The sequence below is a fragment of the Vombatus ursinus genome, unplaced genomic scaffold, assembly GCF_900497805.2.
Source record: "Vombatus ursinus unplaced genomic scaffold, bare-nosed wombat genome assembly UNPS02014794.1, whole genome shotgun sequence".
Lineage (NCBI taxonomy): Eukaryota > Metazoa > Chordata > Mammalia > Diprotodontia > Vombatidae > Vombatus > Vombatus ursinus.
In genome coordinates, this window is record NW_020954572.1 from 3,246,346 (window position 1) to 3,269,701 (window position 23,356).

The 23,356-nt window shown below is 42.3% G+C and overlaps 1 protein-coding gene across 2 annotated transcripts in view; it reads right to left on the bottom strand.

Annotated features, from left to right (window-relative positions):
- The window catches only part of SLC24A4 (solute carrier family 24 member 4), a 275,977-nt gene that overhangs the window by 250,217 nt on the left and 2,404 nt on the right, over positions 1-23,356 (bottom strand). Inside the window, exons 1-2 of one of the 2 annotated variants that reach the window (XM_027870001.1) lie at positions 21,122-21,284; positions 18,716-18,826 (exon numbers count right to left, since the gene is read on the bottom strand). The exons of the other annotated variant lie outside the window; for it this stretch is intronic. Coding sequence (XP_027725802.1) covers positions 18,716-18,826; positions 21,122-21,284 — 274 coding nt within the window. Of the gene's footprint in view, positions 1-18,715; positions 18,827-21,121; positions 21,285-23,356 lie in introns of those variants that run through there. 2 annotated transcript variants of the gene reach the window in all.

Consider the following 23,356-nt stretch of genomic DNA (forward strand, 5'->3'; position numbering starts at 1 on the left):
GCTTTGATTCCTGATCTAGACACTATACCACATAATGAACAAGCTTCCAATTCCATTAATTCCTGATTATTCTTATCAATATTTTTAAAATACTTTTAATTTTTAATGAATTGTTTTAAATTATTAATTTTTTTCTTTTACATAATTTTCATTTCTGAATATTACCTTCCCTTACCAGAGGGCCATCCCTTTTAACAGAGGAGAAAAAAAAGGATTTCCATAAAAACAACACATCAACCTAGTAAGTGCAATTTTCCATCATCCCCCACTTCAGGTATGTTTTCTTATCTTTGTCAGGAGTAAATTTGGTCATTAAAATGACATTTTTGAATATGAATCAAAAGCCTGAAATAAAAGTGCTAAAGACGGTGGATCTGTGACCTTGAAACTAGGTAGGAACTTAATATCTTCTTGCTATGAAATGTATAATAAATTTGGTTGCCATAATGTAGAAGGTGGTATCTATAAATAGGATAGGGGTGAAGTATTTGTGTTTTAGAGGAAACATATGTAGATTCATTGGTCATAGTAGATGACAACTGACCCCTGTGGTTTAAAAGAGAGTAGTGGGGGGCAGCTAGGTGGCGCAGTGGATAAAGCGCCGGCCCTGAAGTCAGGAGGTCCTGAGTTCAAATCTGACTTCAGACCAAACACTTGACACTTACTAGCTGTGTGACCCTGGGCAAGTCACTTAACTCCAATTGCCTAAAAACAAAACAAAACAAACAAAAAAAAGTACCACCTCCTCTATAAATAAATAAAAATAAATAAATAAAAGAGAGCAGTGCACACTGTAGTATGAAATTGAAAGAAACAAACCTCCCACTATGTTCTGCACTGGACACAGTCTTCCTAAAGATGGGACCACATAGTCCTAGGTTACACAAGTCAAGGAGAATGGAGGAGGTTCAGAAGTGATTAAGAGGATAGAGAGTTTGAGCAAAGGTTACAGAAAATGGAATTATTTAGCTGGCAGGATACCATCTTACATTTATGTAACACTGAATACTTTGCAAATTGCCTTATTATCCACCACTTCACCATGTTGTGGTTGTGGAAAGACTACTGACTCTGGAAGCAAATGAACCTAGCTTTGAATCTAGACTCTGATTTTTATTACTAATGCGACCTTGGGCAAGTCACTTCCTTTTCTGGATCTCAATGTCCTCGTCTTTTAAAATTCAAGGTGAGAGAATGGTGATACATGACTGTGAGGCAGCATGATATATTTAAGTCCATTTACAAGACTTGACAATCTCTTCCCTTCTAGAACTAATTCCTATGATCTTATGAACCCTAAGAGGTTCTTTCTTATGAATGAGAAAATAGAGACCTTGGTTTTCACCCAAGATTCCTCTGGAAATTAGTAACAGAGTTACTTCTGCTATGTTAAAGTACCAACTCAAGTCAACAAGCATTTATTAAATATCTACTATGTGCCAGACACTGTGTGAAGTGCTGGAGATATATAAATGTCTGGTGGACAAAACAGTGCTGACTGGGTCAGAGAGTTGTCTGGAACACTGACCAGTTAACCAACTTAACCATACAGTGTGTATAAAACTGAGGCCAGAATTGAATTTGTTTATAGAATCAAATTCTTTCACATCTGGACATGATCTTGAAAGATAGAATTTAGAATTGGAAGCCATTTTAGAGAAAGATCATTTAATTCAAGAGTTCTTAACCTGGGGCCTGTGAACTTTTAAAAAAAATGTTATTTTGATTCATTAGATTGTGAGCGCCTATCTTTTGTCTCTTTTTGTATACTTGGCACTTAGCACAGCACCTGGCACTGTGCTTAATAAATGTTTTTATTATTATTAATAGTAGTATTTCAATATAAGCTATATTTCAATAATTAATAGCTGTATTTCAGTAAGTACTTCAATTATGTGATATCCTGAGAAGGGGTTCAAAGTCTTCACCAGATTGATATAAAAAAAGGTAAAAGAACTTCCAGATTTAGTCCAACTCCTTCATTTTATGGATAAGGCAGCCCAGAAAAGTCCAGTGAGTTGCTTAAGGTCACAGAACCAGTTTTTTACATAGTACATATTGATACTCCCTCAAATGTATGAACTCAGCTTATGCATTTCCCATGACCTACTCTTCTACTCTACCTCCACAGAGATGATCCTACCCTCGGTCTTGCCCTTACCCACAAATGCACCACTTCCATGTTTGTGAACTCTGAAATTTTTATCTGATCACAATCTGTTGTCATTCCACGTCTCCCTCATCCTTGCATACCCCAGAATGCAATATTCTTTGTCCCTACCAAGATTTCCAATCCTTTCAGCCCTCAGTTCTTTCCTAGACCATCACCCCTATACTGGCTACACTCTCTTCCCTTCCCCATCTTGTGCTTTGGTGACCTAGTTCAACTCTATTCTGCCCTTTACTCTGAAGTCTGTTGTGCCCTTAGTGTAGCTCCAATCTTGCCCTGTCAAGCCTCCGCAGTGAATTACTCCCACCATTCACTGCTTCTACTCATATGCTGCCGAATGAAAACAGAAAAAAAAAATCACAAAAAAGTGCTGACTGGGTCCACCAGAAATTTATATATCTCCAGCACTGCACTTCACACAGTGTCTGACACACAGTAGATGTTTAATAAATGCTTGTTGACTTGAGTTGGTACTTTAACATAGCAGAAGATACTCCCTGGACCTCCGAGGCTTCCCCACACACTGGAAAGGTGAGATAATGTACTGAGATATCTATAACACAAGGTAATCCGAGGTTGAAACTACCTCAAAGTGGATCTCTCTCCCAAGGCCACCTTCCTGTCCCAGGATGCTATGGTTCTATATACTGAGAGGGTTAATTTTAATATCAGAGAGAAGAGCTTTTATTCTTGACATCTTATTTCTTGCTCTTCAAACCTGGAAGAAAAATTATTTCACAGGGACAGAATGGGATTCAGAGTGTCTATAGTAAGATGGGGAAGCTAGAGGGAAGGCTGCCATGGGGTTTCTCAGTCCTGAATGCTGTTGCCTCACCCCAGGACACAAAAGATGCCTTCTAGCTGCTGGTTGTCCTTTCTTTCTAGAACTCTTCTCACAAAGTTCTAATCACCCACAAAGAACAGGAGCATCTTCTAATAGGCTAGAGTAGAGGTGTCAAATTCAAACAAAAACCAGGGCCTGGGGACTGCATGTTGACTCAGAAAACCACATGTGTTGATACATTTTTTATTACCACATCATCACATTAAGATCAAATAGGAACTACATTTTAATCTGGTTTGTACCACACTTGGGAATGTCGTGGGTCATGTTGTGACCCATGGACCATGTATTAGAGCATGGGATTCTAGTTGAGAAGTCAAGGTTCTAGGACACAATCTACGCCCTGTGTGATCTTGGGCAAGCATTTGAACCTCTATATGCATTCCATCTGTTAAAAGAAAAAGGAAACAAAAATACTTGTTCTTTCCTATTTCACAGGAAAAGAAGAAAAATAAATGGCATATGTGAAAATTCCTGGAGCTCTTCATAAGAGATGGTACCATACAGTAGAAATGAATTTGAAACTTAGATTTTGTTGTTGTTGTTGTTGTTGTTGTTGTTTTTTTACTGTATGCCAACACAGTGCCTGATACATAACAGGGATAGGGGTTGGACTGGGATTTCATTGGTGTAAGAAACTCTAAGAGGAGGAAACTGAGTCTACTAAGCAATTTCTCTGCAACTTAATAGTCTCAGAGAGCTATCTAGGGTACTGAGGGATTTCACATGACTTGCTCAGGGCAAACATAGCCAGTCGGGGTCAGAATCAAGACTACCCTTGTGCACATAGTAGGTTCTCAATAAATGGTTTTTTAATCAACTGGCACATAGTAGGTGCTTAATAAATGTTCACTGATTGCTTGCTAGATTTACAATTGGTGTACCTAGATTGCAAGCCTGACTTGACTACTTCTACCAGTGTAATATTGGGTATTGGTTCCTAAATTTCCTCATATGTAAAATTAAGTATGATGGTGAGGGATGTCTAATATGGGGACCCACAATACTCTCAACTACAGCCTGAACTAGATTAATTAGTAAATATTTAACAAAATAAAAATACAATAAAACACAGATAACATTACCTTTTAAAACTAAGTAATACGAAGCCATCAGGGATCCTTATGTATGGATCAGAGATCCCCATTTCTATTTGAGTTTGATACCCTGTTACATGACCCTACCAGGTCTCTTTGCAATAAAAAAAAGCCCTCTGACCATCGAAATTAATTAAAAATAACTAGGGAACAAAATTTCTTTTCCAGGGATAAGAACTCAAATTAGCTAGCTCTAAATCAGGGCTTCTTAAACTTTTTCCACTTGCAACCACTTTTTGCGTTTTGGCAGCATTTGTTGGCATTGTGTGGCCTGAGGGCATGTGTAGTGCAAACTGAGCATGCTTTGTGTTCAGAACCAAGGCTGCAGAAAAGATGCACAATGCAACACAGGGAGAAACACATTGGATTCATTATGCATTTGATTTTTAATTAATTTTTGATTGTTGCATATTCAGAAACCTTTTACTGTTGCCAATTTTTGGGTCTTGACCTACAGTTTAAGAAGCACTGCTCTAAATGACTATTGATTACAGAAATGCAAATGAAAACATCTCTGAGGTACCATCCCACACCTATCAGATTGGCTAATATGATAGAAAAGGAAAATGACAAATGTTGGAGGGGATGTAGGAAAACTGAGACACTGTCATTGGAGTTGTGAACTGATCCAACTATTCTGGACAGCAATACAGAACTATGCCCAAAGAGCTATAAAATCAAGCATATGACCTTTGACCCAGCAATACCACTACTAGGTCTGTATCCAAAAGAGATAAAAAAAAAACAAAAAGGAAAAGGACTTCTATGTACAAAAATATTTTTGTGGTGGCAAAAAATTAGAAATTGAGGGAATGCCTATCAATTGGGGAAATGGCTGAACAAGTTGTGGTACATGATTGTGATGAAATTATTAATGTACTATGTAAGAAATAAAGAGCAGGACACTCTCAGAAAACCTGGAAAGACTTACATGAACTCATGCAAAGTGAAATGAACAGAACGAGGAGAACACTGTACACGGTAATAGCGATGTTGTATGATGAAGAATTCTGAATGACTTAGCTAATCTCAGCAATACAATGATCTAAGACAATTCTGAAAGACTTATGATGAAAAAATGCTATCCAACTCCAGAGAAAGAACTGATGGAGTCTGAATGCAGACTGAAGTATACTTTTTTAAACTTTATTTTTCTTGTAGGTTTTTTTTGGTCTGTGTTTTCTTTTACAACATGACTAATATGGAAATATGTTTTGCATGACTGCACATGTATAACCTATATCAAGTTGTTTGCCTTCTCAGTGAGGAGAAGGAAAGGGAAGGAGGGAGGGAGAGAATTTAAAATTCAAAAAGTTAAAAAACAAATGTTAAAAATTGTTTTTACATGTAATTGGGGGTAAAAAATTAAATAAATAAAGAACCAAAATTAGCTGGCTTCTAGCAAATGCCACAAACCAGTTTAACAAGCTAACCACATGGCCCACCTCACCCACAGGACCAAATTCACCTGCCTTCACCCAAGCATCAACGCAATCTGATTCAGTTTGCAGCTCTGAGACTTCTCCACTGGCTGAGAACTGAAGTCTTCACTAAGTCCCCAAAGCCTAATTATTCACTTGTGCAGCCGTGATCTTAGGAGATGTTTGTTTTCTCTTTACCCTTGGATAGTCAATGAATAAGATGCACTGGTTGCTAGTAAGCATTCCTCCAGGTACTGGGAATGATTCTGCTATTGCTTGGTGAAGCATTTTTCCCCTTCCACAGTAACTCTGGATAAGTTACTATTTTTCTTTAATCCTCAGTCTTGTCAGCAACAGGGAAGCTAGGTGGCTCATGGGCTTGGAGTCAGGAAAACTCCTCTTCCTGAGTTCGAATCCAGCCTCAGATACTAGCTGTGTGACCCTGGGCAAGTCATTTAACTCTGCCTCAGTTTCTTCATCTGTAAAATGAGCTGGAGAGGGAAATGGCAAACTATTTCAGTATCTTTACCAAGAAAACCCCAAGTGAGGTCATGAAGCCTCGGACACAACTAAACCAACAACAATTTATGAGGCAACACCAAGTTGCAACTCCAACGTATGACGGCCTCAGGGCCTCAGGTCTCTCCCTTTGTTCATTCCCTCTTGCACATAGCCCCCAAACCAATATTCCTATAGCATGCAGTCCTGACCATTATCACTCCTCTGTTCAAAAAGCTACTGTGGCTCCATATTGCCTCTATGAGAAAATAGAACTTTCTCTGTTTGGCATCTGAAGTCTTTAATACTGGCTCTAATCTCTCTTTCTAGGTTTCTGATAGATATAGCATTCCTTTTCTCACCCTCTATGTTGAAGCTAACATGGCCTCCTTGCTGTTCCTCATACATGACACCCGGCCTCCTATCCCCATTGGAAGAGAGCATGGACTCTCTTCCATAGTTGGAATGCATTCTCTGCTTGAATCCTCTCTTAGAATTTCTAGCTTCCTTCAGAGCACAGCTCAAGTGTCCCCTCCTGCAGGAAGCTGATCACTTCCAGCTGCTAGTGTCCCCCTGACATTATTTTTTACTTTCTTTGTATAAATTTCATATTTCTTTATACATGTACATGTACGCCGCCCCCCCAACAGAATACAGGCTGTCCCAATGAGTGTACTTTTAAGCCTTAAAAGCTTTTGGGAAACCCTGTATAGGCTCCTTGAGGACAAGGGCTATTTTGTTTTCATCTCTGCATTCCCAGAAACATAGCACAGTGCCTGGTAGGTGCTTAATAAATGCATGCTAAATGATTCAATTATCAGCAACGGGCTCTTACCCAGACTATAGCTATTCTTCAGAATCTCCAGGCTTTCCAGTGACCTTCAGTTCCTTTCGTTTCAAAAGGTAGCATCTGCTCTTTCATCAGGAACAGCAAATTATCCTGGTCCATTTATTTTTCATACTTCAAATATACTTCACACTTCAAATACATAAAATATTATGCCTGAACAGCCAATTTAATTAATAATGGGTGATGACTTAATAAAAGATCCTCCTTCCACTGTTTTTACTTTTCTAATAGTACTCAATTGACTCAAGTCTGGATCTGGTCCACCTCAGACAACACATGATAATATTTAATGATTTCCATTTTTAGCTTTGTGAGAAATGCTTCTCAGGGTTCTGAAGCAAACAGAGTGGGAGCTCTCTGAATCAAGGGAGGTATGCAACATGGCAGTCGGAGTAGGGAATCTGTAAGTTGGTGGTTAGCAGATGGGTCTGTAAGCTGGGGAGATTGCTAGCAGATGGCACTGATAGTTTGGATAAGGCAAAAAAATTTTGATTGCAAACAAATCGGTATTAGAAACATACTAAGAAATGCAACCCACGTGGATGCTTTTACTGCTATAATGGACAGGCATTTCACACACATCAGAGAGTCACCTAGGTTAAGTTTTAGGGCCTGAACCTTGTAATTTATATCACCTTCCTTTTTTCTACCTTGATTTAGGACCATAGACTGTTAGAGAGCAGGGAGGAAGCTTGGAAGTCATATAGTCCAGACTCATTTTACAGATAAGAAAGTGGAGGCCCAGAGGTGAAGATCACACAGGATAAGAACCCAGGTCTCCTGACTCACAATCTACTTGGAACTATAGAATGATAGCCTGGAAAGGTGAAGAAATCATCTAATTGTGGTAAGATTTAGAATTAAAAGGAACCTTAGAATGTTCTACTCTAATCTCCATATTTTACAGATGAGAAAACAGAGTTAGAGCAATTAACCAACTTGTCCCAAATCACCCAAAGTAGTAAGCAGCAGAGAACTTGCATCTTCTAACTCTAAATCCCATCTTCACTATGCCATATTACCCCTCTGCCTCCCTCAGTTTCACATATTGGGAAAATTAGGAAAGGAAATGACCTGCTCAAGTTAGCATAGCAAATCAGTGACAGAACCACTACTAAGGTCCACGTCTCTTGACTTACAGTTGATTTTATCCCAATTAAGACAACATTCCAAGAGAAAAAGAAAAAAAAGTAACTACCTATTCTCTCATTTCAGTTGGTGGAAGAAAATATTGCCTATCTACAATAGTTCTTATGGCAACACTGCCATTTAAAAATCCCCCACATAAAGAGATATAGTAGTAAATTTGGGTTCAAAAGACCTAGATCCAACCCCTTAATAACAGTGTCATCCTAGCAAATCACATCTGCTCATTGGGTTTCAGTTTTCTGCTCTGTCAAATAATAGAATTGGCCCTAATCTCTAAGGTCCCTTCCAGCTTTTATTGCTACGGTCTATGATTTTTAAGTTGTACATGTGACACCTTTCCTGAGATGAAATATGATATGTAATCTGAGAGAATGGCATGGGGTGTCCCACCCAACATGGTACTTTTCTAAGCTAGAATTGCCTAAGTTTTAGTTGAAATAACTCTCCTTTCTTCAGAGTTTCCTCAGGGAGGGCAGCTGCAGACCACTCTGGGGAAGCTGCACTTCTCCCTCCTCTTCTATATGAGGCTTTGCTTTCATGGAACAGCCAAAATCAAGTGGTCTAACATTTGCCATCCCAAACCAGGACTTTCTGAGTGAGGCAATGGAAAGACTATTGACTCTAGATTTACAGGGCTTGGTTTCAAATCCTGCCTCTTATCTACCTGCATGACTCTGGACTAGTCCCTTGGCCTTTCTGGGCTCCATCTATTACATCTCTAAAATGAGTGGGGTCACCCTCAATTGCTTCTTTTAGCTTTGGATCTATAAATGCTCTGGAACCAGGCCACTCCCAAATCATAAGAAGCCAGAAGGTGACTTCTGATCATGTCTCCTCACCTCTATCTCCACTCCTTGCAGTTTATCATTACTCAAGTTCACCCATTCTTCACATCTCTTCCTTACCCACTTCCCAATCTGCTCTTGGACACGTACATTTCAACATTCTACCACAGAAGAATCAATTAAGTTACAGTTCTACTGTTCCTCTCAGGTTAGCCTGATCACCTCCTTTTTTGAGTGATGCTATCCCTATCCTGGCCTCTCTACTTAGTCCCTGTGTGACCTTGGACAAGCTACCTCCCCTCTCTGGCCTCCAGTTGCTCACTTGTAAAATGACAGGGTTGGATTAGGAACTATTTCAATATAATGGGTTTCCTTTGTCATCCTGTGCGTCTACAGACTTCATCAGACTGCCAACAGGGTCCATCACACACACACACATAGAGTTAAGAAAGTGACCTGTAAGGTCCCTTCCAGCTATGATATTTTATGATTCTACATCAGCATTGTATAAATTGGCCTGACAGATAAAGTTGTTTCATGATAACAGTTAATTTGGGGATTCAGGTAGCAAACAGTGGACCTTTTCTGATAAGTTTAGTTTCCTTCAACCTCTCAGATCATTGGCAAGGCAAAAGAAAAACAAAACAAAAAAAAAAAGTCCTTTCCAGCTCCAACTAGAACCAACATCAATGTGGCACAGAGGGATGGATTTGGGGTGATTCCTGGCTCTGCTATTGACTACCTGTGTGATCTAAAGCACCCGAGGCCAGTCGGTGAACTTCTTTGAGACTTTGTCTTCATCTATACAATGAGAGGGAAGGTTGAACTAAATGTTCTCGGAGGCTCCTTCCACCTCTAAATCTAGGATTAAAGGTGAAAAAACATTCCCTCCCAGTTCATTGTTTCTCTTATGAACATCGGTCCCTACAGCGTCCAGTCTTTAAAATGTTGTGAATTCTGCCACCACCGTTCAAACAAAGATTGAACCTTGAAATGTTTCCAGGTAGGGAGAGCCAGAAATGTTTCAACAGGATGCTTAGCTCTTATCATGCCCTCACAAGTGTGTTCCCGAAAGCACTCCAAATCGGTTATCAGATGCTTTTAACCCTACATCTTTTAAGGCCTCTCAGTTTTCTTCTAAAGCTGCTGCCAGCCCCTCAAAGGAGATGCACTTGACAAGAGATTCCAAATAACAGGAAGTGGCTCAATGTCCCTGCCCTCACTGCCCTTTTTGTATGCTTTCATATAAAATATCTCACTTTGCTTTATCAGTGTTTACTAGAAATACATTCCTGGAAGGAACAATCTCACACACACACACACACACACACACACATACACACACACACACACTCCATGTCTTCAAAGCAGTTCATTAAGGGAAAAGGTATAAAATAAGATAGAGATGAGACTGTTAAATGCCAGGACCCAGAGCCCAAGAGCCCAAAGAACTGCAATCCCTACTTCCAATCTCCTGACCAAGGGCCCTGCTTCTAGCCTGGCCCCCACAGCTATTACCAAGGGGATTAATCCCTTATGGAGAAGCCCTGCCATTGCTGCTTTCATCAACACCAGTCAACTGTCACCAACAGGCAGGTAAACCCAAGAACCTTGAGAACAGCAACCCCCTTCCAGACTATCAACTATCAACTCTGCTACGCCCAGCTCCCCTGGCCATGATGTAGGGGAATGATCCTTGTGGAGAACTGACCTGTCAACTACTTCTGCCTTCCACAGCCCCTGCCCCTTCAGCAGCTGCCACTACTGAACAGCAGGACAAGAAAATTCTCACTCTGCAAAGGGTACTGTCAAGGGACTCCACTTTAGAAATACATATGGTTTTATCTATAGAAGTCACATTGAAGAGGAGACATTACCATCTGCTTTGCTATTGCGCCCTAAGAACCATGGGGCTTTTCCATCTGACTGGCTGTTGAAATTTCCTCTACGTGTCATTTCCACTCTTTCCCACAATCCATGTGGGCTTCTTCCAAGAAGGGACTGTCTTGTTTTTCTCTCTGTATCTCAGAAGTTAGCACACAGTTGTGCACATATTAAGTGCTTAATAAATACTTTTCCAGGGACAGCTAGGTGGCACATTGGATAGAGCTCCAGCCTTGGAGTCAGGAGGATCTGAGTTCAAATCTGGCCTCAGACACTTGACACTTATTAGATGGGTGACCCTGGGCAAGTCACTTAACCCTGACTGCCTCACAAAAAAAAAATGCTTTTCCATATGTTTACTCATTCACTGAGAGTTTTTGAGCAGAGGAATGGCACAATTATTCCTCTGAGAATACCTGAGAATGAATAACAACCAACTCCTCCGGTTTATATAGTGATCTGAGGACCAGCAGAGTGCTTTTCCCTTAACAACCCCGCTGCAAAATAGAGAAGCTGGAAGCAGAGGCAGGTAGTGAGAGTATTCCTAATGCCCATTAAACAGAATTATTCTCCCCTCCCCCTCCCAATCAGGAAGGTTATTTTGACAGCTGTTTGAGGGATGGATTGGATAAGGGAGGGCCTGTTAGTAAGAAGACAAGGTGGGTATTGCAATATTCAGTGCAAGAGGTGATTAGGACTTAACCCAGGTGGGTGAGAAGCAGGAAAAAAATGCATGCACTTGGGGGTGAGAACTTTTTTTTCTTATCTTCAATAGCTCTGTGGTTGCTGAGGAGGCAGAGGCTGCAGCAGGTCACCTCCCCATGACAGCTGCTCTCCTGGACCACAGCAGGGCTGGTGGTCCGGGTGAGGACTGCTATTCTTGGGGTTCCTGAGTTTACCTGGCATATATGTATGTATCCTAGCATTAATAAGTGCTCGTCAGTGACAGTTGCCAATGGTTAGTTTTGGGGTACAGGGATGGCAGGCCCTGTCTCCATATAGGTTGTTCCCCTTTAAAGCTTTGGAGGTCCAATATGACAGAATGAATCAATTAGATGTTAGGGAAGAGACAAGGGCCAAAGAGGACTTTGAGATTTTGAGTCTGGGAAACTGGCTTAAAGATGATGGTTTCCACTATATAGAAATAGAGAAAAGAGGAAGAAAGTTGCATTCAGGAGGAGAAGGCTATGACTTCAGTGCTGGGGAGGAAGAACAGTGTGGTTGAAGAGAAGTGAAGGACATTAAAATCCTGATGCTGATTTGTTATCTGTGTAACCTCGGGTATGTTACTCAGTTTCCTTATCTGTTCAAAGTTAGAGGGCTGGACTAGATGATTTTTAAAATTCTTCCCAGCTCTAAATCTATGATCCAGTTGAGAGCTGGAATCTGAGGGATGAGCAGGTACATCCTGGTAGAGATGCTGTTGAACAGTGAAAAATATAATAGCTCACATTTACATAGCAATTACTATGTGCCAGGCACTGTGCTAAGCGCTTTACAATCATTTCATTTGATCCTCCCAACAACCTCGAGAAGTATTATCCCCATTCTGCAGATGAGGAAGCTGGGGTAAACAGGAGTTAAATGACTTGTCCAGGTTCACATATTTTTAAGTGTATAAGGCTGGATTTGAACTCAGGTTTTCCTGGCTCCAGGCCCAGCCCTCTATCCACGGGAGAGAGTTTGTTGGAGGGATATATAAGTGATGGGGGTAAAGGAGGGAGTAAGAGCTGCTGAGGAACTGGAAAGATTCTCTCCACTCCCTACCTTCCAATGGGCAAGGCACTGTGCCAGGCACTGAGGGGGGATTCAAAGTGAAATAAGACATAGTCTCTGCCCTCAACTAAAAGTGTGACAATGCATAAGAGAAATCCAAAATAGAATTCAGCGAAAAGGATCATTTCTAATGGGCAGGGAGGGGTATTCAGAGTGGGCTACACAGAAGAAGTGGCCTATGAGTCACTCATCCTTGAAGGACAGTTGTAGGGATGTGCTGGTAAAATGTTTAATAGCATCCCAGGAAAAAAAAATGTGCCCACAACACACTGTTAAGTTTAATCTGCATTATTAATATTTTCTCCATTACGTTCTTAAGCCTAGACAATTAACAAGGCAATAAATCAAGTCCTGATTTATTGTGTTTCCTCTGTAAATACTCACCGTAAAAATTTAACCATTGGCTCTAATGAGCCAGTACAAACTGGCTCCAGCACACCCCTGGATGGTTGCAAATTCAAATGATAAAAGATAGCAAACTCTGTGATGTACAACGCTGGGTATACTGCTACACCTTGGTGTTCATTTGAGTGATTTTGTTAATGTGGTACAAAGGGAACAACACTGGCCCCAGAGTTAAAGGGATTTGAGTTCAAATTCCATCACTGATGGACCTTGGGCAAATCATTTAACTCACTCAACCAGCCTGGGCCTCAGTTTCCATATCTGTAAAATTAGAAGATTGGACTAGATGGCTTCTAAGGTCTCTTAGTATACTCACTGGATATCTCTGATCCTATGACTTCTTCCCTTTCATCTTTATAAATGACTCACATCTAAAGCAAGAAGCCCATGATACTACCCAGAGGAGGGGCTATCAGAGGCTGCCCACACTGACCTCTCCCTTTTTTGAATTCCTACAGCATTTATCATCTGGTCCAATCAATCATTAACGTCTTCCTTATTATTTGATTATGGATGTCGTCCTAACTTCAGTGCCGGTTCAAATACAGACAATAATGATTGGCATTTCGAGTAAAGGCAATAACTATACTGCCTTTGTTGTTGTTCATTCAGCAGTGCTTGACTCTTAGTGACTCTGTGGACCACAGCACCCCAATATTGTCCATGCAGTTTTCTGAGCAAAGATACTGGAGTGGGTTGCCATTTCCTTCTCCGGCTCACTTTACAGATGAGGAAACTGAGGCAAAAAGCATTAAGTGACTTGCCCAGAGTCATACAACTAGTAAATATCTGAGGCTGGATTTGAACTCAGGTCTTTCTGATTCCAGGCCTGGCACTCTATCCCCTGTGCCACCTAAGTGGCCTCGCTATATTGCCCTATACTCCTATACTGCCTTTAGCTCTTTTCTAAAACAAGATCTATTTGAAATGGACATAATACGAGTATATACTGAAAAATTTCAACAATAAGCTACATCCAGGCTTTATACAAGTCAGATTTGGGGAGAAAAGTACAATCTTTATTCAGCCTAATATGGCAGATTCTAAACTCCCGGGGCAGCTAGGTGTTGCTGTGGATAGAGTGCCAGGCCCAGAGTCAGGAAGACTCATTTTCCTGAGTTCAAATCTAGTCTCAGATACTTATCAGCTGTATGACTCTGGGCAAGTCACTTAACTCTGTTTGCCTCAGTTTCCTCATCTGTAAAAGGAGCTGGAGAAGGAAATGGCAAACCACTCCAGTATCTCTGCTAAGAAAACCCCAAAGGGGGTCACAAAGAGTCAGATATGACTGAAATGACTCAACAACAACAACAAACTCGTAGAGGGGACTGTGTCATACTTCTCCCAGGTCAGAGCCACAATAAGCACTCAATACCTACTTACTGGATCAATTCAGCCAATAGATATCATCTAATAATAATTACTATTGCCACACCTCATGCTTCTGTGGGACTACAGTTTGCAAAGTACTTTTCCCCACAATGACCCTTTGAAGAAGCTAATAATTGCACTAACCATAGTCATCTTACAGAAGAAACTCAAAAGTGGAGTGAGTTGGCCAAGGTCACACAGCTAGTAAGGGCTAGAGATGATACCTGCACCTCAATCTTCTGATTCTCTGGACCAAATTCATCCCCATACCCTTGCTGTCTCTCATGGCGCTGATACAGGGCTTGGAAGGCTGGACAAGAGATTGTGTTTAGGCCATACTACTGTTCACTCACCCCTCTGGTACCTCGGTTTCCCCAATCATAAAAGGAGAAGAATTGATGCCTAGTGTCTGTCTAATATTAGTGTTTTCACTGATCAACTTGATTGAAAATTGCACTAGAACCACGGATGTAGGGATGGCGGCTCACAAGAACAATGCTCTATAGATATGCCCTGTTTGAATGGACATGCCCAAGCTAAACTACAATGACATGTTACATTTGTCACATAGGAAAAACACATTTTTCCCAGTCCAGGAGGTAATAATAAACCAGAAAGGAGAGATCAAAGAGGCATAGAATCAGATTCCTTTCCATACCCCCTCCCCACACACATTACAGGTTTGATTTAGGCCAGAGGGGATAGAAAGTATAGTAGAAAGAATACTGAAACAGAAAACAGAGGATCAGGGATGAAGCGTCGGGTCTGTACAAGTCCATTGGCAATTCTGAGTCTCAGTTTCTTCTTCTGTAAAAATGAGAAGAAGAATAATCTATGTCCTTCCTATCTCATAGGGTTGTTGTGAAGATCAAGAGATATAAGGTATGGTCTGTGAAAGTATTTTGCCAACCGTAAAGCATCATCCAAAAGGGAGAAGAGTTAATAGGTCACTTTGTTAAGCCCATCCACCCACTCCCAGGTAAACTCTGAAGAGCAGTGGCCTTGTTCACCTCATCTCTTGTTGAGTCTGGTAAGAATTTCCCCACTTAGGCTCTGAAGGACTAGAGATCTAATGCTCCTGGCCCAGGGCAATGATCTTGGGAAGGGGCTTGTGATTCACCGAGGCTCCAGCACTCCCACATCCCTCTCCCTCCAAGCTGGGGCTCTCATTGTTGCAGAGCTGACGCCCTCAGCAGCATGTATCTCCCTTCTGCACATACACCCACCACTCATGGCTGGTGAAGAAACATGCATTGGGGAAAATCAGGTGACAGAATCAGAGCTACAGCTGACTAAGTTACAAGGAGGCAATCAGATAATTGGGGGAAACAAAGGGCCCTGAAGAGACAGGAGAAAACACATACTCTGGGGAGTCCCAGTAGCCTCTCTGAGTGATTATCTTCCTTGATATCTGTCCTTCCCTTCTTTACCCACAGAGGGTTGGCAGCGAGCAAGGAAAGCTATCTACTTAGAACACCAAATAAAGCATAAACATTTTGGACAGGGCTATGAAAGGTAATAGAATGATATGCCTGACATTTATTTTTATAGCATTTTGTAGTTTTTTGGGTGGGGGCAGCTAGGTGGTGGAATGGATAGAATGCTGGGCCCAAAGTCAGGAAGACTCGTCTTCATGAGTTCAAATCTGGCCTCGGACACTTACTAGCGATGTGACCCTGGGCAAGTCACTTAACCCTGTTTGCCTCAGTTTCCTCATCTGTAAAATGAGCTGAAGAAGGACATGGCAAACCACTCCAGTGTCTTTGCCAAGAAAACTCTAAATGGGGTCACAAAGAGTTAGATATGACTGAAACGACCAAACAACAACAAAAATAGTTTTGTGGGTACTTCTATGCACTTTCTCTTCCTTTATCCTTACACACATACACATACAGAGTGACTGAGCAGATGTTACCCTCTTCCCCTAGTTTTACAGATGGGCAAACCAAGTTCCAAAAAAACTGAAAGTGATATGTCCAATATGAGGTAAGGGGAAGGAATAAATATAAGCTGGGGTCTTTTTTATTGTTGTTGAGTTGTTTTAGTCACATCCACTGTGATCCCTTTTGGAGTTTTCTTGGCAGAGATACTGGAGTAGTTTGCCATTTCCTTCTCTGGTTCATTTTTATAAATAAGGAAACTGAGGCAAACAGAATTAAGTGATTTGCCCAGGGTCACACAGCTAGTGGCTGAGGACAGATTTTAACTCAGGTAGATGAACCTTCCTGACTTCAGGCTCTGCACTCCATCTAATCCCTAGCTGCCTCCAAGAATTTATGTAGTGCCTACCTACTATGTGTCTGGCACTGTGCTACACCCTTTAAAAATATAATCTCTTCTGATACTCACAATAACTTGAGAGTTAGATGCTGTTATTATCCCCATTTTAAAGTTAAGGAAACTTGGACAAGCAGATGTTAAGTGACTTGCCCAGGGTCACACATAAGTGCTTTAGACAGAATCTGAATTCAGATCTTCCTAATTCTAGGCCCACATTCTAACCATTGGGCACCTAGCCTACCTTGATAGGACATCAAGGTAGTGACTTTGCCAGGACTACAACCCAGGATTACTGATTCTTATTCTGGAGCTCTTTTAATTACACCACACTGTCTACCTGTGGACTCCTTCTTCTATATGAAAAATCAGGATACCTTCTGTCTTGAAGCAGTTTGGGTAAAGCCTGCCTCAGGGGGGAAATGTGATAAATAATAATAGTAATAATGATAACGGAAATTTATAAAATTTTGCAAAGAGCTTTATATGTATTATCTCATTCGAACCTCACAATAACCCTCTCTGGGACAGATACTATAAGTATCATTAGCCCTATTTTAAAGATGAGAAATTGAGGTTCAAAGAATTATACATTATTTGTGCATAGTCATACAGCCTTGGAAATAGGATTTGAACCCAGACCTTCCTGATGCCAAATCCAGCACATGCCAGCGATCACTATCGTTTTGATTTTCTGATGTTATCTCCATTTAGGAAAGCACTTTGTAAACCATGAAACACTATATAAAATTTGAACTACTATTATTTTTAAAAATAACCAACCACTGCCTTAATAATGGAGCCAGCGCAACAGTGTGAGATGAAGAGATCAATTTTTAAGTTTAATTATACACTAATTAAATTGTTTAAGAGACAGAGACTATTCCACCAAAAACATCTAGTCCTTCATAGAGGATGCCATGCCACTTTGACGCGGCATTCAACAAATACTTATTATGCATCCACTATAAACATGACCCTGTACTAGATACCGGAGAATAATGAGTCAGTCCCAATAATGAAACCATCCCTCTTCTCAAACTACAGAGGGGATATGGTATGTCTATAGATAAGGATGATACAAGTAGAAGTAAGAAGAAATCAGAGCATCCTATATTTAGAGCCAGAAGGGACCTCACAGGACCATCAGGTCCTTACTGGGGCCTAAATAAGTTAAGTGACTTGCCCAAAGTTACACAGCGAGTAAGTAGTAGAGTTGATATCTGACCCTCATCCTTATGAATCTAAATTTGACCATATTTCTGTTGTACCATACAACGTAGAATGTGATAGGGACAAAGGAAAGAGTCAAAGTTCCCTGGAAATTGAGGAGATAAACAGAGACATCCCAGGATAGCAGCAGACAAAAAAACACTATATTTAGAGTCATAGTGCCAAAGTCCAAATCCCAACTTTGTAACTGTGGATGCTTCCCTTCTCAGGGCCTCAGGATTCCTCATTTTTAAAATGGAATTGGACTACATAATCTCTAAAGGTCTTTTTAGGATCTAAATCCTAGCATCCTATATTGTCTCCCTCTGTCTGTGCACATGTGTGTGCACGTGTGTGTGTGTGTGTGTGCACGTGTGTCTGTGTGTCTGTGTTCTGTAGAGCAAGGAGGAGATGGAGAATGAGGGAAACAAGTGCCTTGGAGAGTTAAGGAAGGTTTTATGAAAAAACTAGCACCTGAACTGTACCTTGAAGAAAAAGAAATTTCAACTAAAGAAGATAGAGTTCATTCCAGGCATTAGGCTCATACATATTCACAAAGGCAGTGACAAGAGAGCTTCTGAAATGAATATTGTTTACTTGGATGCCCCTGGAGAGAAGGGTGAATGGATGGGATAAACAAAAGGCAAAACCACCGAACACTCATACAGACACATACACAAGAGTAAATCCAAGGGGATGGAGAAAACACTCAGCCGTTAGAAGCACTGTGAAAATAAATATAATTTTTTTGTTCTCTTGCATATGACCTTTTTACTTGCTGAATAAAGCAAGTATTTGAGTTGCTTAGCAGCACACGGAATTACACTCTTCATAGATTACCTTTCAAAAAGGTACCGTTTTTCTCTTTTAAAAAATCTTTTACCACAACTCAAAGTTGTGGTTATTCACCATAACTATACCATATATGGTATTTCCAAGGGATTAAATACCTTGGGGTTGATTTATGGTTTCTTACCAGGATCTGTGCAGTTTTTAGCCGCCTGAGTTCCATTAACTGATGCCATCAGCTTTCTGTTCCTCCACACTTCAGGTAGTCGCTGTTTGCCTTTGGAAACTGTTTCATGTTCTATATACAAATAATAATAACAGCTAATGTTTATATAGTGCTTACTATATGCCAGGCACTGTGCTAATCGCTTAACAAGTATTATCTCATTTGATCCTCAAAATAACCCTGGGAGGTAGATGCTTTTATTAGCTTCCTTTTACAGATAAAGAAATTGAGGCAAATAGAGGTTAAGTTAACTAAGTTCTTCTTGACCCCAGACCCAGCACTATACACTGGGTCACCAAGTTCTCCACGTCTCCAAATGCTCCCTCATAAATTTGGTCATCCCATCTGTAGAACAGCCGCTCACATTTCTACAGTACTCTACAATTTACAAAGTACTTTTCTCCCACCATCCCTTTGAAGATAGTTAGGCGGCTTGAGAATGATCATTTCCATTTTAAAAGGGAAGACAGTGAGGTTCAGAGAGCACTCTTGTGAACTTCCACAAATCACACAGCTAGTAAAATGACGTAGAAAAGACACAAACTCCAGTCTTTCTACTCTAGTTAGAAGTATTCTTTCCACTGTCCCATAACTATCTCTCGCAAAAATGATTCAGTTTTATTTCTTTGGTCTACCTATAGTACATTCTTTTAATGAATATGTGTAGAATATGCCCATAATCATTTATTTATATCTTAAGTAGTCTATTACACGCATGGCAATAATTGTATACATTTTCATAAGCATTTTGAGAGTTACTCCTGATCTATATTTAAAATGAGCATTTAACATCATTTTCTGTTTAGAGTAAAATCCTCCTCTTTTCTCTCTGAGTGGCTTGAAAAAAAAGTATTGGACCAAGTGTCAGGAAACCTGGATTTTTAGTTGGGGCTTTGCCATTAACTAACTGTGTGACCCTGGGTAAGTAATTTCTTCTCTCTGGGTCTTAATTTTCTCAGTTGTAAAATGAGTAGATGGACTAAACAATACCTAAGCTCTCTTTCAGTTCTAAGCATCTTTGATTCAATACTGTTAAGTTAGACGTGTGGACATAGAATAAATATTATCATCTAAGGGCTGTTCAGCCTTTTATATTTTTTGGTGTATAACTGGATGTAAAAAGCATCACATGTATCCAACTGGAAAGCAACAATTATCAATGTATTCAGTTGACTACTCCAGTTGAATTGTTTTTTTGTCTGCAGTTGAGAGAACCTCTTTTTACTAAGTGTCCTCAAATCGTCTGGTACAGGTAGTTTAAAAAAGAATCTAGCCATAACAGCTTAGTGTGTGTCTCACCTTATTTTACTCTCTGTCTCTCCCATTGTCTTAGGATTCCTATTACTTATCTTCTCTGAAAAGCAGACAGGACTTGTCTCTCCACGGCTTTTCGGTAGGTGCTTAATAAATGCTAGTTGACCCACTGCCTTCTTGGCAATGGCTATAACACTCTGCCTTTCTTGGACATTGAACAATAGGGACAGAATGATTGGGACATGGCATTCAGGGACTCTGAAAGATTTCATTAATTTAGCTAATGGCATCACCATTCATACATCCTTCCTTGCCCCTGCCTGATTTCTTCTGTCCCTTCCCCACACCTCCACCCCAAATTGATGACCAATCTTTGGAATTAAATATGACAATTTCCAAGACCCTCCATCTCCTTTTGCTCCTGCACTTTAAAGGGGGAAGATAGCAAGAAGTAGCTTTGGTTCTATCAGGTAGAACAAGAAGAGCAAAAAGGAAAGGTGATCCTGGAATAAACACACTGTCTGAAACCTTCACCTTGCCTTTTCCCTGAAGAAGATTCTCACACTTGGATCCTACCCTAGGATTACTACCACCAGGTTACATCTGCTTGGAGCTCGACCAGGTCTGGGTTTGGGCATCCGAGAGGCTTTTAGGTTTGCCTTTCACAGTAAACAGACACTCCGGGTGGCAAATGGTGGTGGGGTGGTGGGAGGTGGTGCTAGAGAGAACCAGGGAGGCAATGCAAAAGTAGAGCTTGCGGTAGTGGAAGGGGCACTGGAGTTAGATCTTAGTTCCAATCTACCTGTATGACCTTGGGCAAATCCCTCAACTTCTCTGCCTCGGTTTCCCCTTTTGTTCAAACCAAAAGCGAAAACAAAAACAAATGCCTAGGTTGGACGAGACCATCCCTAAGGTCCCTTTCAGATCTTCTAAATCCTATGCACTCTCATGGCTCATAAACCCAGGAGGGAAGAGAGGATGAGCACCTTGGCTAAGGCAAAGGGGTGACCTCGGAGGTGCCCTTCCAGGGATCCAAACTCCGCCCCCTCGCACCACCCCTCACTCCCAAGCGGATCCCCAACCCCTCTCCCATTCCCCCACTCCCCCACCTACCGAGGCTGGTGAGCAGACTGGTCGCGCACCACACCAAGGACAGGACCCCGCAGATGAAGCCAACTTGCTGCAGCCACATCTCTCGCCGCCTGTGAACTTTGCGGGGTTGGAGAAGCCCCTGGAGCCCGCGCGCAGGAGGCAGCGGCAGCGGCAGCGGCGCCATCCCCGAGCGGGCGCCTCGCCTGGGCACACACGGTCCCGAGCGGTCGGAGGTGGGGAGGGACCCCTGGGCCAAACCGCGGATTCGGGAAAGGAAGACAGGGGAGAGGGAGGTCTCAAAGGCGAGCGGCTCTCAAGAAGGTCTTCATGGCCCGGAGGGAAATCGGTGGAGGAGTCCAAAAGGGGAAGAGGCAAGCGCTCAGAGCGCTCAGAGCCCGGCGGCCACCCTGCGCCCTACGCAAGCCATGGCCGGGGGACCGAAAGGAGCCGCCGGCGGCGGCGCCAGAGAAGGCGACGCTCCCTAGACAGCCCTCGGGGATCCTCGGGCGCCCCCAGCTACCTGCCCGACCCGACCTCCGCCTCCCGTTAGCTTGGCCCCCCCCGGGCGCTGCCCCTGCCGCGCTGCCGAGGGGAGCGCCCCGGCTTCCCCGGGGAGCTCGGGCTGCAGCCGGAGGGCGCGATCGCAGCGAGCTTACGGCCCCCGCAGCCCGCTCCGGGAGGGCAGGGGTCCAGGGGCTGGCTGCTCTCAGGCGTGCCCGGGGCTCAGCGCCCGGGAGTCACCCCCCGGGCGGTCAGCATCCTCCTTCCAAGTTTAGGCAGCAGCTCGCCCGAGCTTCCTCCTGCTCTCCTCTGGTGTGCAAAGCGCAGGTGGTAAAATGGCCCGGGAGACTGGGCGGCTCGGGGCTCGGGGCTCGCTCTGGCGCCCCGAACCAGACCCGGGCCTGCTGTGCAGGGCTGGACTCCTGCCTAGATACCCCGCGTTGGCTTTCTTCGGGGAGGGGCGGAGGTGACCAGCCCCTGCCTCGGGCCCCGCTTCTCCCCCGGCAACTTTCTCACAAGGTTCCCCGATTCCTCGCGCCTGCGTCTGAGATGCTTCAGCGCCTCCCTCCTCTTCTTTCCCTCCCTCTCTCTGTGTCTGTACACATACACATACACATACACACACACACATACACACACACATACACACACGTGTGTACTCCCTCGGGGCGCTCTCTCCCTCACACTTCTCTCCGCCCCCGCCCCCAGGATTAGCTAGTGACCAATGTAAATAATCTCCCTCTCATCCCCCCCTCCCCTTCTCCGCCCCCTGGTAAAGGAATGAAATGTTTCTGTGCAATCCTGGCTGCTGCAGCTCCTTTTTACCTTAAGTGGATCTAGAATTTGAGATTTCTGCAGAGTAGCTCTCTCCCGCAAGGACTCATGCAGACCACCATCGATGTCCCCCCAGGACCAGTGTAGATTAGGATAATCTTTAAAGTTATAGAACAAACCCCTTTACCAGAGATTATCCCAAAAGATCAAAGAATTTGAGCCTTAGAAATAATCTAGTCCAGAACCCTCATTTTACAGATTAGGAAACTGAGGCTCAGAGGGGATGCGCGATTAGTCTCAATTGACCTAGGTAGTAAATAGTAGAGCTGAGATACAAAGCTAAATCCTCTTTAACTCCCAAATCCAAGCTCTTTTCAGGATACCATTTTGCAGCAGCCTAGTGAAGTTGATGAGGAAAATAGCACAGATCATTAGAGCTGCAAGGGATCTTAGATATCATTTAGATACTCTGGCAAAAGCACTGAATTTAGAATCAGAAGACATCGTCTTAAATCCCTGTCTCATTTAAGTCAGTGTGACCTTGAGAAAATCACTTCTCTGGTCCCCATTGTCCGCATCGGTAAAACGAGTGGGTTAGAGCGAATTCTATGATCCTTTCCAGATTTAAATGCTATGATCCATCCCGTTTAACTTATAAATAGGGATGCTAAGGTGAGACCCAGCGAAAGTAAATGAGCCAACTGGTAAACTACTAAATTTGCCAACTAGTGTGGCTCAGTGGATCCTAGAGTTAGGAGAACCTGGGTTCAAATGCGGCCTCAGACACTTACTAGCTGTGTGACCCTGTGCAAGTCACTTACTAGCTGTGTGACCCTGTGCAAGTCACTTAATCCTGTTTGCTTCAGTTTCCTCATCTATAAAAGGATCTGGAAAAGGAAATGGCAAATCACTGTAGTATCTCTGCCAAGAATACCCCAAATGGGGTCACAAAGAGTCAGACAAAATAACAACAAAAGGCAC